The sequence below is a fragment of the Octopus bimaculoides genome, chromosome 20, assembly GCF_046866305.1.
Source record: "Octopus bimaculoides isolate indiv1 chromosome 20, ASM4686630v1, whole genome shotgun sequence".
Taxonomy (NCBI): Eukaryota; Metazoa; Mollusca; class Cephalopoda; order Octopoda; family Octopodidae; genus Octopus; species Octopus bimaculoides.
The window spans coordinates 36,988,648-37,003,227 of NC_142947.1; the positions used below are offsets into that span (position 1 = coordinate 36,988,648).

Sequence of the window (14,580 nt, forward strand, 5' to 3'; positions counted from 1 at the left end):
TTAGGAAGGGCACCCAGCTGTAGAAACTCTGCCAAATCAGACTGGAGCCTGGTGTTGCCATCCGGTTTCACCAGTCCTCAGTCAAATCGTCCAACCCATGCTAGCATGGAAAGCGGACGTTAAACGATGATGATGATGATGATGAAAATGCACTTAGAAGGCTTTGATTAGCTGAAGGCTATAGTAGAAGACACTTGCCCAAGGTACCATGCTGTGAGACTCAACTCAGAACCATGTGGTTGGCAAGCAAACTTCTTACCACACTGCCACATGAAACTATTCTAACAAATTTCCATTTCCTAATCCTCTCAGGGTGAGGAGAGGGGGTTTGGGGATCATATACATATATGAACTTCTCAGTAAACCTGCTCTTAGCCAAAGCATTGGTGTATTAAAGATCTCCCTGTTGGCTAAGAAACTAGATACCTGTTTGCTAATGCCTGAAACCAGGTTTCTAATTACAGTGGTGGGGGTGGTTTGAGCTCTTGTGGATGCATACCATTTCCTTGTTAGGCTTCTTGTAGGGGTAAAACTAGCCCATGTTCAGGTCTAAGGTTACGTCCAAGAAATCAACAGCAGTCAGGTTGGTGGTAACCATTACGGACAGGCTGAGCTCCTTGAATATTTTTATCAAGTCCTTCCTGAACCTGTCCATGGTATGGCCATTCATATGGCATGAGATACCCAAACTGTTGTCCCTATAGAAGGTTGACCAGTGTGGATGGGTACATCTCTTGAGGGTATCCAGAATGTATTACCCAATGAGGTCAGCGATTTCAGCCCTGCCAAAGCTCCCCATAGAGACATTGAATAATGGATCACCTTCTTTCTTCACCCAGAAGGAATTGTCGTGGACACCAGAGTTGGCTTTCTGGCATTCATGATGATTCTGATATCAAGATCACTCATGCTGGTGTATTACTCAGCAAAATTTAGGGCCTTCAGGAGGAAGGGCTTAGATATGGAATGGTAGAAGTCAACAATGTCAAACTGGGTGAATCTGAAGGCTGATTCATTCACCATACCACAGAACCAGTTGATCACGGCTGCACTGGAGTTGCATTGAGTCAACCCTGTAGCCCTTCTAATGTCAGAGTTGATAGTATCAAGAATACACTTGCTAATGATACCTATCTCGCTTTTGGAGGGGTTGATCAACCTGCATTTGGGATTGGAGAAGAAATTGGGCTTATGGTCCTTAAGTGTAATGGGGGGGGGGTCATGTGGCGAGGCAATCCACACGATCCTCTATATTAAGGCAGGTGGCAGCGCAAAAAGTTGTTTTGCACAAGCATTTCTATAGCCAATTAGACGGATGAAATTTATGTACGCTTGATAATGTTACGCAAAACAGCCTTCAGACTTTCCCTATTAATTTCATCATCTTTTGAATTATGAACATATTTACATCATAAGGGTTTTTTCGTTGTAAGGCTTTCTTTTTTAGTTGATTTTCACCTAGCAAGACTTATCGTAGATGGCGTAATAAGTCACACCCGGACAAGGTTGGGTTATACTGCTAGTATATATATATATATATATACTATGGGCTTGGTGACTGTAAGGGTAACCATCCATAAAAATTTGTCTCAGTAAATTCCATCTGATCTGTGCAAGCATGAGAATGTAGACATGATGATGATATAATGATGACGATCACAATGACAATGATAATGACAATGATGTGGTGTGGGTGTATATGTATAACTTTAAAGAAAATATATAAGCAACAGTGAGAAAACTGAAAAACAGTACTTCCAAATAAAAGAAAAAATGCTTCGAATATTTGCTCTGTACGAGTTGCACAGATGTTTGTTTGTTACTTTCATCATTGTCAATGCAGTGAATCAGTAATTGGCCTCTTTGGAACCTGTGGTCAACAAAATAATATATAAAATAACAGCAATAAATTATAAAAACTTGGTAAAGGATTCACCTACTTAAATAAGAAGTGCTGGAACATCGATCCTATTATTAGAAAACCAGAACAAGAAATAAAGATAACATCATGAGAAAGATTCTGTAAAAGAAGAAGAAGAAGAAAAAGAAGAATGTTACATATTATATTTTGGTAGTCTGATATTTATCAATTATTAAACACACAAGTTTATATTTAGTACAATTGATATAAGTAAATCAAAACCCCTTTTCTTCTTCAAATATGACAGGATGATGGAACCAGAATAATCTTGCTGATGATGTATTACCCCTTTACTATTAAAACTGGCCATATCCAGCCAAAATATTCTCCCTATTTTATGTCCAAAAAGGCCAGGTTCAGCCCCTACTATTTCCTCCCAAAAATGAGCAATCACATTATGGAAACCTCGAAGCTACCAGATAATGCATGATTAATTCAAAACAATGTGAATAACTGGTGTTGGTTTTAGCAGTTTGGCAAAAGACACCAACTGAATAAGTGTCAGACTTAAAACAAACAAAAAAAAAAACATAAGCACTGAGCTCAACTTGTTTGACTAAAACCCTTTATGACTGCAGTCCAATGATTGAAACAAGTAATAGACAAAAGATACTCACAAATAGTAAGATAGTTATCACAATGAGATTCAGTGGAATACGAAAGATGTTCATAACAGTTGCCCGCGCTGCAAATGGAACACGGAAAAATCTGGTTAGATATGGGAAACAGAATTTTAATTTGACACAATGTAAATGTACGGGTTATGTAAATGGCACCCATTCTGGTGGCACGTAAAAGGCACCTGTCACACTCTTGGAGTGGTTGGTGTTAGGAAGGGCATCCAACTGTAGAAACAATGCCAAATCAGACTGGAACCTGGTGCCACTCTCTGGCTAACCAGTTCTAGTCAAACCATCCAACATTGAAAGTATACCAGCATTGAAAGCAGACATTAAATGATGATGATGATGATGATGATGATGATGACAATGAAGCTTTCCAATATTAATTTGGCAACCAAGGTGACAATCAAGGTGAACAGTTTATATATAAAGGATAACATCCTTTTAAGAGCAGAAAATATTTGCCAGCAGCCAGCTGGGAAGATGGAACTCACACCCCTCTAATATTACATAGGATGTAATATATATATATATATATATATATATATATATATATATATATATATATATATATATATATATATATATAGAGATTTAGATTCAAAATTGAATATGGTACTTATGTTTAGGTACCAGAATATAGTATGGTATTATCCAAAAACCATTCTAAAAGCAAGGTGATCAAAAAATCAAAATAATCCGTGTTGGTTATTTTGATATATACATATATATATATATATATATATATATATATATATATATATATATATATATATATATATATATATATATATATATATATATATATATAAAATACAAAATGGCTGATAGTTAGCAAGGTGAGACACACATAAGAAGGAAGGAAACAAAAGACCACTGATGAGGTCACAGAAGTGTGACGAAAGAACTCTGGCCGAAATAAGATTAAGATTAATGTAATATAAAGCTGAAGCAAATTAACACCAAATATACAGTGCGTGTGTTTTTATTGGCTAAACTGGCAATATGACCATCCCCAAGTACAACAACATATATATATATATATATATATATATATATATATATATATATATATATATAAGAAAAATAAGAAAATAGAGATAAATCAATTAATAATTATATCTATTAATTACAAAAATAGACATAATCCCTATAAATATAATTATTAATTGATTTATCTCTATTTTGTTATTTTTCTTAAATACATATAAACTTTGGTTTATTTAATTACCTATTTCTGAGTATTAAAACTGATATTCAAAATAAATAGGTCAGTAAATTCACTGGATAATATTATCCCTCAATGAGGCTTATTTAACCTCTAATTGAACTTCTATATATATATATAACACTTAATGTAAACAAAATAAGAGATAATAAATACATGGTGTTCCAGCCCTATATTGTTTATATCGTTTCATTTTATTTGTATGTCCACATTTCATCTTGTTTGTTTTCATCTTTGTTCTTCATCCATCCACTAATGATCTTATCTTGAATATTATTTTGTATATTGTATATTGCGCATTTGCTTCATATTTGTATGTTCACTTTCTGTACTGCATGTTTATTTATTTCTTGTTTGTTTATTCATTTTATGTCATGTTTGATCGCTTGTTCATTGGCTTGCTATTTCCCAGTGGCTTCTTTGCTGCCAGTACTACTAAAGGGGAAGCAATATTATTGTTTGAAGGTGTGAAATTGCATTTGTTCTTTGGCTGATAACTGATGAGGATTTGGTGACCTTCTGTGTGTGTTTTCCATTTGTTTGTGCATTTATTATATGATTTTTAACTTATTACACACACACACATACTGCAAAGACCTGCTGAGGCAAGTAAAATCGAAATCAAACCAAAATCGACGACTGGCACCCATGCCAACCTTTCCTTCATTGGACACTAAACTCTGCTTGCGAAGACCTGTTGAGGCAAGTGAAATCGAAATCAAACCAAATTCGATGATTGGCACCCATGCCAGTGGAGCGCTAACAGCACCATCCGAGCATGATCATTGCCAGAGCAGCTGTCTGGCTTCTGTGCCGGTGGCACATAAAAAGCACCAAGTGGGCGTGATCATTACCAGCATCACCTTACTGGCACTTGTGCCGGTGGCATGTGAAAAGACATTAGAGCAAGGTCATTGCCAGTGCCGCTGGACTAGCTCCTGTGCAGGTGGCACGTAAAGAACACCATTTGAGCGTGGCTGTTGCCAGTACCGCGTGACTGGCCCCCGTGCTGGTGGCACGTAAAAGCACCCACTACACTCTCGGAGTGGTTGGCGTTAGGAAGGGCATCCAGCTGTAGAAACTCTGCCAGATCAGATTGGAGCCTGGTGCAGCCATCTGGTTTGCCAGTCCTCAGTCAAATCGTCCAACCCATGCTAGCATGGAAAGCGGATGTTAAACGATGATGATGAGGATGATGATGATGATGATGATGAGGATGATGATGATGATGTGTGTTTATTGGTATGTTATTCTTGAAGAAAAGAAGATAGGATTGTTAGAATAAAAGCTCTTCACCCTAGAACTGTTTTCTACTCAATCCAAGATGATTAGGGTCTAAACAACAACAACAACAACAACAACAACAACAACAACAACAACAACTTACTATTATCTTTTAAGTATTTCCCTCTCAGTGTTGAAATGGATGGCCAAAAGATTCCAACACAAACTTCAAACACAAGGAATGCTGCAAATATGATGAATAGTTGCTGAAAAGAAAGAGAATAAGATACAGGTAAAGTGATAAAGGAGCAAGACAAATAAAAACAAGTATACACACACACACACACACATACATAATGTGCAGACAGAGACGAAAACCGATACCTTCCCAAATTTAAAAAAAAATTTTTTTTTTTACGGACACCCACGTTTTCGACCACGTTTTCTGATTCTGAAAAAAATTTGCAAAAATCGCAATTTCAAAATTTCAACTCCCCACCCTTCCCCCCTTTTCATTTTTTTTCACTTTTTTTAGAAATTTATTTGGACGAAATACGTAGAAAAATATGGAGATTTTGATTCTGAAAAAAAAAAAAAACTATTCGTAAAATTTCTATTTTGCAAAAAAAAAAAAAAAAAAAAAAAATACTTCTCTTCTGATTCTACGGCCTTCAAGCAGGCTACCCACATACTAGAAATAACATTCAAATCTCACACTAACTTTTTGGCACATACGTACATCCTGTATTGAATGCTTTGCTGTATCAGTCTTTGCCTTTCCCTTGGATAACATTGGCGGCATGGAGAGGGTAGACTGGTATGCATGGGTGACTGCTGGTCTTCCATAAACAAATTTACCCGGACTTGTACCTTGGAGGGGAACTTTCTAGGTGCAATCTCATGGTCATTCATGACCAAAGGGGACCTTTGCCCTTTTCCCCTACTAGATATTAGTAACCACACTGATCCTCTACAAAAACCTGCACTATGGCACCTCCTTCTCATAGATCATTCTGGCATGAAGCTGTCCCCACCCCACAGGATTTTGAAATTTTAAGTTGCGATTTTTGCCAATTTGTTTTCAGAAAGGGAATCTCCATAGCCGAAAACGTGGGTTTCTGTAAAAAAAAAATTTTTTTTAATAGAGTGGGAGGGGTGGGTTACGCCGCCACCATGTGCGCCATAATTTTTGTGTAATATAAAATTAAATTATGGGTAAATATTTTTTGTTCTTCCCATTTCCTTATTTCTTAGAATGAATTGTAATCAATCGATATTATTTCAGTAGAGAGAGCCCCAGTTTGCTGATCGAGAAAAAGAAGGCAAAGCAGTGAATTAATTGCTTCCCTGTTATTTTTGAGAGGGGGGGGGGATCAGAACGAAAGAGAAAGGCGAAGAGAAGCAGTTTTTTTTTCAGCTCGTTTTCAATCATTATAAGAGAGTTGTATTATTCTCTTTGAGAAGAGGACATCAAAGAGATACACAAAACAAAGGACAAGAGAGAGAAAAGGTAAGTGATGCAGGTTTTTTACTGTTTGCCCTTTATCCAGCTGTCAACATGTTTTTAGTCAATTTGCAAGTTTGTTTTATTGCTGGTTTCCTACGATGATTATTCGGTAATGAAGAGTATATATTTTAATTAATATCTTTTATTTGTTTCAGTTATTAGATGGAAAATATATGGTAGTATTTATAAGCACAATCAGACATGCTAATTGCAGTCATGTGCAAATTACTTAGTAAGTTGTAGGAAAAAGATGCAAGAATAAATTAAGTTAAGCTGAACGCAAATCTACATTAATGGAGTTCATATCTGTGACAACAAATACAACAGAAACTGAAAAGAAGCTTGTTGTATATCTATTAGAGGAATTCTTTGATTAGTGCAGTTAATTGTTGTTGTTGGCACTCCGTCGGTTACAACGTCGAGGGTTCCAGTCGATCTGATCAACGGAACAGCCTGCTCGTGAAATTAACGTGCAAGTGGCTGAGCACTCCACAATACTTGTACCCTTAACGTAGTTATCGGGGAGATTCAGCGTGACACAGTGTGACAAGGCTGGCCCTTTGAATTACAGGCACAACAGAAACAAGAATTAAGAGTGAGAGAAACAGCACTATGTATTGAGAAATGTGTAAATGGACTTGATAGATTACTGGGTGATGTCTTACAGAAATCACATTATTGTTGGTGATACAGCATTCTATAGCAGCTATATGACATGTGTTTGCGACTTTAGCCTTGTAATGACGATTCACTCCCGAACTAAAATAGGCTCCCAGCTTCTGTATTAGGAATGGTCATGTGGACCACTCCCAATGAAAGCCAGAGCTTCCTTCAACCACTACATAAAAAGTATTAAGAAAAAAAAGTTCTTTAGATATACTTTTATTTTAGTTGTTTACACTATTTTACACTTGTTTATACTCATATACATTCAAAGGTCACAAATTTCCTTATTTAAATTATGAATCATATTCCTTTCGATAATGCCAATATGATTACAAAACTTCTTTGTAGATATTTTCTGTTTGGTCGACACTAATTTTCAAATTACTAGAGTCCATTGCTCTATTCATAGCGACGCATAACTGGCTGTGTTTAAACATTAGAGTGTGTAAAAATACACTTACACAACCTAAAATCTGGTCCTGTGCCTTGTTTGCTGAGAATGCGCGAGTGGAATCTTTAGGGTTGCAAAAAATCAAACTGAGACTCAACCTTCCTCCCACACTGTTCTATGCGAATAATGTCTGGATGTTTTGGTACTATGGGTTATTTTGATTGACAAAACTGAGATGTAAACAACAGCCGCTTTGATTAACCGTTTCGAATCCTGCTCGAGACTGACACTTCAATGACCACTAAATAATCACACACACTATATACTGATACACTTTTTCCATTTTATTTTCACTATTAACTGTCCTTGTGACCCCTTTCATACCTATGATGGGGCCACGAATTATTCGCTGAAAATCCAGTTACTTGTGGTCGACGAATTTTTAATAAAAACGCAAAGGTGGTTTATCAATTCAAAAATCGATATTCATGAAATAATCATACTTCCTGATTTTTTAAAACCTACCCTATGACCGTCTTTGTAATCCTCCAAAATATTGTAACCATTGGTCCAGTTGTCTAGCCATGAAAAGGGAATAAAGAGATGGACAGACGAACAGAGAGACAGACATAACGTCCATTATAGTAAGATTTCATCAATAGCTTTGTTGTTGGGATTATTGAAACCGAAAAAATCGTTAGTGCATTCAGGCAAAAGATTCTGCCAGGCTGCCCTCATGCAGTGTCTGTTACTTCTTCCAAGACTTGTGAATGTTTTCAATTGCTTGTTAATATCAATTTTTTTCCCAAAATTTTTCAAGGGTGATTGGATTAACTCCAGTTATAACTTGAATTACCTGGGCAAAAGTTCTTTGCCCATAATACGCTTTGAATGTAGAAATCACTCTTAGGTCCATTGGCTGTAGTAAAGAAGTTGTATTTGGTGGTAGAAATATAACCTTCATATTGCTATTTAAATTATTAAGTGATGTGGAATGCCCAGGGGCATTATCTAAAATCAAAAGAACTTTGAAGTCTAAATTATTATTACTATTTTCTTTGCAATATTTTTCAAATGTGGAACAAAAATGCATATTGAGCCATTCTTTAAACAACTGCTTTGTCCCCTCAGCCCTTTTATTTGGTTTCCAAATTACTGAAAGGGGTTGCTTGTTACTACCTTTTAATGCTTGTGGATTCATTGTACAATAAATTAGCATCAGTTTTAATGTGCATTCAACTTTGGTATTACCTTTGAGTAGAAGTGTTAATCTTTGGGTGTTTTATAACCTGGTCATTGCCCCTTTTCTTGCCAGAAAAGTTCTTGTTGACATTTTTTTTGAGAATAGGCTAGTTTTGTCAACATTGAGGATGTTAGGTAGCATTAGTAGGATTCTTCAATTATATCTGTGTGCTAATAAATATTTTTCACTTATGGCCAGCCATACTTAAAAAATTAAATATGACACAAATAAATAAAAATCCTTAAAAACGCACCTATTTTTTGTTAATTAAAAAAAAATTGATCAAAATTTATTTTAATTTGTATATTTTATTTTTATTAAAGTGAGACATAAGATACTATAAAAGAAATAAAGAAAGTAGTAAAAAGCCCCCAAAATTTGTGGACTGCTGTTTTTTTATCTTAGAAAAAAGTTATAATTATAAAATGCAAAAATAAAATTAGAATGACCTGACTGATGCATTTTTTAAAAATCAACTTTGCTGTGTTGACTCCACTGAAAAAAACATTGTTTTTAGAAAATTATTTCCTGATTTCTTTTTTTTTCCATATAAAATGTTCTTTAAAAATAGGCATGGTTCAAAATGGCTACGAGATACCTTTCTAATGCAGCCACAACAGCTGAAATTTTTGGGGAATAGGTCTCTATTGATTACATTGACCCCAGTGTTCCACTGGTACTTAATTTATCGACCCTGAATGGATGAAAGGCAATGCCAACCCCAGTGGAATTTGAATTCAGAGTGCAAGTGCAGGCAAAATACTGCAAAGCATCTTGTCTGACTTGCTAATGATTCTGCCAGCTTTCCACCTTAATATGGCTACAATATTAGAAGTGGGAGTATTTCCATTTCAAAGTTTTTGAGCAGTCATTACTAGGTGAAAAGCTTTTTTATTTGATAATAATTTTTGTAAAACAAAGGGAATCCACATCTTTTCAATAAACTCATGAAAAAAGAAAGACATTCAGACAACTACATGACTTTTAGTAGAATTTCAAGGAGTTTTGTCAATTTATTTTGCATATACTAGTTAAGCAATAGGATTGATGTGGAACTGAAGATGAGGTCCCGCCAATGCTTCAAAGGGTTTTCACAAGAATAATAAAAAAAACCCATTTATCGAAAGAAGCCAATCAAATTTGACACTGCTTATATTAAGGGGCAGTCTCAAAAATATTTTGTGCACTCATCACAGGATTCCTGTATATATTTTCAAAATGTTTGTATGTACCTTTCTCATGTCTTACTAACTACTTCAAAACAACGCATTGTAGGGGAAAAACTATTTTCATTTTTAGACTCTCCACATCTCAAAGCATATAATACTATACTTTCCACGGGAGAGGGTGGAACACTTGGAAATTTCACCCCAACAATCTTAGTGTGTGTATTGGGCGGGGGGGGGGGGGAGACTACATGCCCTAGTTTCCTAGTCACCCTTTGCCACTGATATATATATATATTAAGCTTTAGTTAAATATATTCAATGAGAATATTATATACTGAATTAATATTGAGTGCTCTATTGTATCAAAGTATTAATACTATTCAAGTATTTATGTATTTATTATTATTATTATATTATATATTTATACTTATACATATTTACATATAGTTTTAATACAACAATTACTCTACACATGTATATATCTTTCCGATGAATTTTCTAATATTGATTTCCTGATATTAATAATAATATATTATAAATTATATATATATATATACATACACACACTCTCTCCCAGCAATTTTGTGGGAGAGGGTAAGTCATATCCCAATGAAAAACTTGTACTTATTCTATTAACCCAAATGGATGACAGGCAAAATTGACCCCAGTGACATTTGAACTCAGACTATGGAGTCAGAAGAAATGCAGCTAAGCATTTTGTCCAGTGCCTTAACCAGCTCATCACCGTAATATAATGTGTGTGTGTGTGTTGTGTTCATGCAAGTGTAATGAAGTAAGTTCCATCCTAGTACATAACACCTTGGGCAGGTGTTTTTATCGTAGCCTCAGATCAACCAAAGCCTTGTGAATGATTTGACATAAGGAAACTGTGTGGAAGCCTATCAGATGAACAACAACTGTTCTGGGGTTGTAGATTTAATCTGTCACTATGTTTAGCACTACCACCTTGCCCTCACCCTACGTGCAAATATATCCAATAACGCAGAAGCCCTTTTAGCGTCTAATCCAAAGGGCATACCTTGACTACCTTTAGTGAAGTCCTTTCAATTGTCAATATTTTAAACAGGTATTTGAAACAGGTGAAAGGCAATGAGCTGCCAGAATCGTTGGCACACTGAGCAAGATGTTTAGTAGCAATTCATCCATCTTTACACTCTGAGTTCAAATTCCACCGAGGCCAACTTTACCTTTCCATCTTTTTTTTGGTCAATAAAATAAATACCAGTTGATAACTGAGTCGATGTAATCAAATTACCCCTTCCCTCAAAAGTACCGACTTTGTGCCAAAATTTGAAACTGATATTTTAAACAATTATCTAGTTTGAGAATAACCTATTAATTTTTGTTTTGTTCTTCCTTCCTTATCCCCTCATCCACCAAGTTTGAAGATACTTTCAAAGGGTCATGGATGCTTTCCTCCTTTTGATGAACCCCTTAAAAATATTACAAAATGGAGAATATATCATTACTGGTTTTTCTAAATGTCAATGGAATTCGATCAGAAGACATGGTAAATAATGTAATTTCAAACAGGAATGGAACCCCTGATGGCTGGCTTGGTGTATGATGATTAATTTACCAATACAATGGCAGCGCATTACACATATTATGGAAATAACTGAATATAAAATGGTAAAGTGAAAAAAACCAGAATAATATTACAGAACTTACTTGACGGAAGATAAGAGGAACCATGAGAGCAACAGCAGAAATTAACAGAACAAATCTGAAATAAACAAAATAATATTTATATATACATATATATATATAAATACATGCACATACATACACTCATACACACACACATATACATATGTACATATATATATATTGCCATATATATATATACAAATAATAACAGATGGATTGTGGTTATATATATATATATATATATATATATATATATATATATATATATAATAATATTAGGGAATAAATTCCAAAACTTACAGGGAAAAATTCAATTTAGCAAGACTAAATCAAATTTCCCAATATAAAATATATATATAAAATTTAGAGAAAAAAAAACACCATTAAATAATTCAATAAAGAAGAATTCAACTCACACCCTCCAGAAAATAAATAAATCATAAAAACCTTATTCAAAAAATCAATAAAAATTGAATAGTGTTCAGTTAACGGTCCTCATGACCCAGTTTAGATTATACTTCGTCTCGACCTGTTACCATTGTTTTAAACATATCCGTTAGATTTTTATATTTATTTTTATTCTTATTTTTATGTTATAGTTTACTGCACATTGATATGTCTGTCTTTTTTTTTCTCTTTCGAATCTCCTAATATTATTATTACTGTTATTTTTTCCCTTTTACAACTTGCTTGTAAATATCCGATTTTTCCCTATTACCTCATTTGTATTGCCCCTTATTGTATCTTATTTTAATTTACTTTATTTTATTAAACCTTTTTTGATGTCCTTCCAAAAATTCCTCACACTGATGAGAATGACAATGCATAAGCTTAATTATAATTACTATGATTATAATTTTTTTCTTAATATTTGTATTGTCCTTTGAAATGCGTGTATGTATTGAATCCTATTTTATATTAAATCTAATTTTGATTCAACATCTTTTTTTTTTCTTTTTTTTTCTATAATTGTTTTATACCTATAACGATATTTTTAAACTGCTATTTTCATATTCTTATTACTTGCTCTGGCTGTTTTTTATGAATATGATGAATGTTCATTAGATATCATTCTCTTCTCTCTATTTGGACCTCTCAAAAAGTTTGAATTGTTCTTTTTTGCCTTCAAAACAAACCCAGATCATCACATTTTCGCCACCATGCTTTACAGTTGGAACTATACACTCAGGAGTCATCCATTCACCAATTCTTCACCTCACATAAACTCTACGCCAAGGTCTGAAGATTTTAAACTTTGATTCGTCAGTCCAGACGACTTGTTTCCATTGGTCCAGGTTTGGTGTTTTTTAGCCCATGTGAGACGCTTATGTTTATTCACAGGTCAAAGCAGTGTTTTTCTGGCAGTGCAATGGCCATTTAGACCAGCAGCAGTGAGTCTTCTCCTTAGGGTTGTAGAAGACATGTTAGCTTTGCTGGCTTCTCTTACTTGTGCAGTGATTTCATTTACTGTCAGATGTCTGTTTCCAAAACTGGTAACTCTGATGAACATATCCTGTGATTTAGAAGTCACCTTTGGACGATCTAACTGAGGTCTATCATTATTTTTTCCAGTTCTATTATACCTTACAATGGTGGAGTGGATGGCAGAGTAGGAGACTTTAACATTTTTCATTATATCTTGAAAACTATCGCCTTCACTTCATAATGGGACAAAGCTTTGTCTCTTTTCAGGTGATAACTTACTAGTTTTGCTCATATTAAGGTTATTACTTATTTTTAATAACTGAACCTGAAAAAAACTATAACACGTTTAATGCAGTCATTAATTGATGTTCTCTCAACCGACAATACATAACGACTGTAAACAGTCAAAATATTTTGCAATGTTGTCAAAAAGTGAACACTTAAATAATTTTGACAACATTCAGAGATAGGTTTGCCGTCAAGAAATATGATTATTTGTATATAAAATATGTATAAATAGTGTTATTCCATAATGAATAAACTCCAAACTTTATGCAATATATTATTCTCTTACTCTTTTACTATTTTACTCGTTTCAGTCATTTGACTGCGGCCATGCTGGAGCACCGCCTTTAGTCGAGCAAATCGATCCCGGGACTTATTCTTTGTAAGCCTAGTACTTATTCTATCGGTCTCTTTTGCCGAACTGCTAAGTTATGGGGACGTAAACACACCACCATCGGTTGTCAAGCGATGTTGGGGGGGGGGACAAACACAGACACAGATACAATCACACATACATATACATACATATATACATATATACGACGGGCTTCTTTCAGTTTCCGTCTACCAAATCCACTCACAAGGCTTTGGTCGACCCGAGGCTATAGTAGAAGACACTTGCCCAAGGTGCTATGCAGTGGGACTGAACGCGGAACCATGTGGTGCATAAGCAAGCTACTTGCCACACAGCAACCAAAAAATTATTTAAATTGATGACATTGAACTAAAAATTCCACTTTGAAACAAACTTTTGTAGGTGATCTTAAACTTTTGGATAGTAGTGTATATTTGAACAGTAACATTTTTATGTAGCCACCAGTTATGGGTGGATTGTATTGCAAAGAATCAATATCTTACAGTTATCTATTTATTCATGGACTTATCTAAGGATCTATATAGTTTATACTTACAAAGCGAACTTTTTCTTTTCAGGTCAATATTTTTACTAGCAACAGCTAACTATTGCTACTAATGCTACTGAGAGCAATAGACAATCAATAATGTGAATATAAATAATTTTAAAACACACACAGTACACACGTATAATAAGCAATGACTACAGAATCCGCCCATAACCAATGGCTCCATAAAATATTACTGCTGAAAGATATTTGTTAGAGTGCACTTTTTATTTTTGGTGGTGGTAGTGGTGGTGGAGACTAACTAACCAACAGACGTACGTATGTATGTACATATGTGGTTACCTACCTACTTACATACAAACAA

The 14,580-nt window shown here is 34.7% G+C and overlaps 1 protein-coding gene across 1 annotated transcript in view; it reads right to left on the reverse strand.

Annotated features, from left to right (window-relative positions):
• The window catches only part of LOC106880402 (solute carrier family 61 member 1), a 50,569-nt gene that overhangs the window by 11,458 nt on the left and 24,531 nt on the right, over nt 1-14,580 (reverse strand). The window contains exons 9-12 of the mRNA XM_089338372.1: nt 11,665-11,719; nt 5,160-5,262; nt 2,539-2,606; nt 1,941-2,020 (exon numbers count right to left, since the gene is read on the reverse strand). Of these exons, the coding sequence (XP_089194498.1) occupies nt 1,941-2,020; nt 2,539-2,606; nt 5,160-5,262; nt 11,665-11,719 (306 nt within the window). The remainder of the gene's footprint in view (nt 1-1,940; nt 2,021-2,538; nt 2,607-5,159; nt 5,263-11,664; nt 11,720-14,580) is intronic.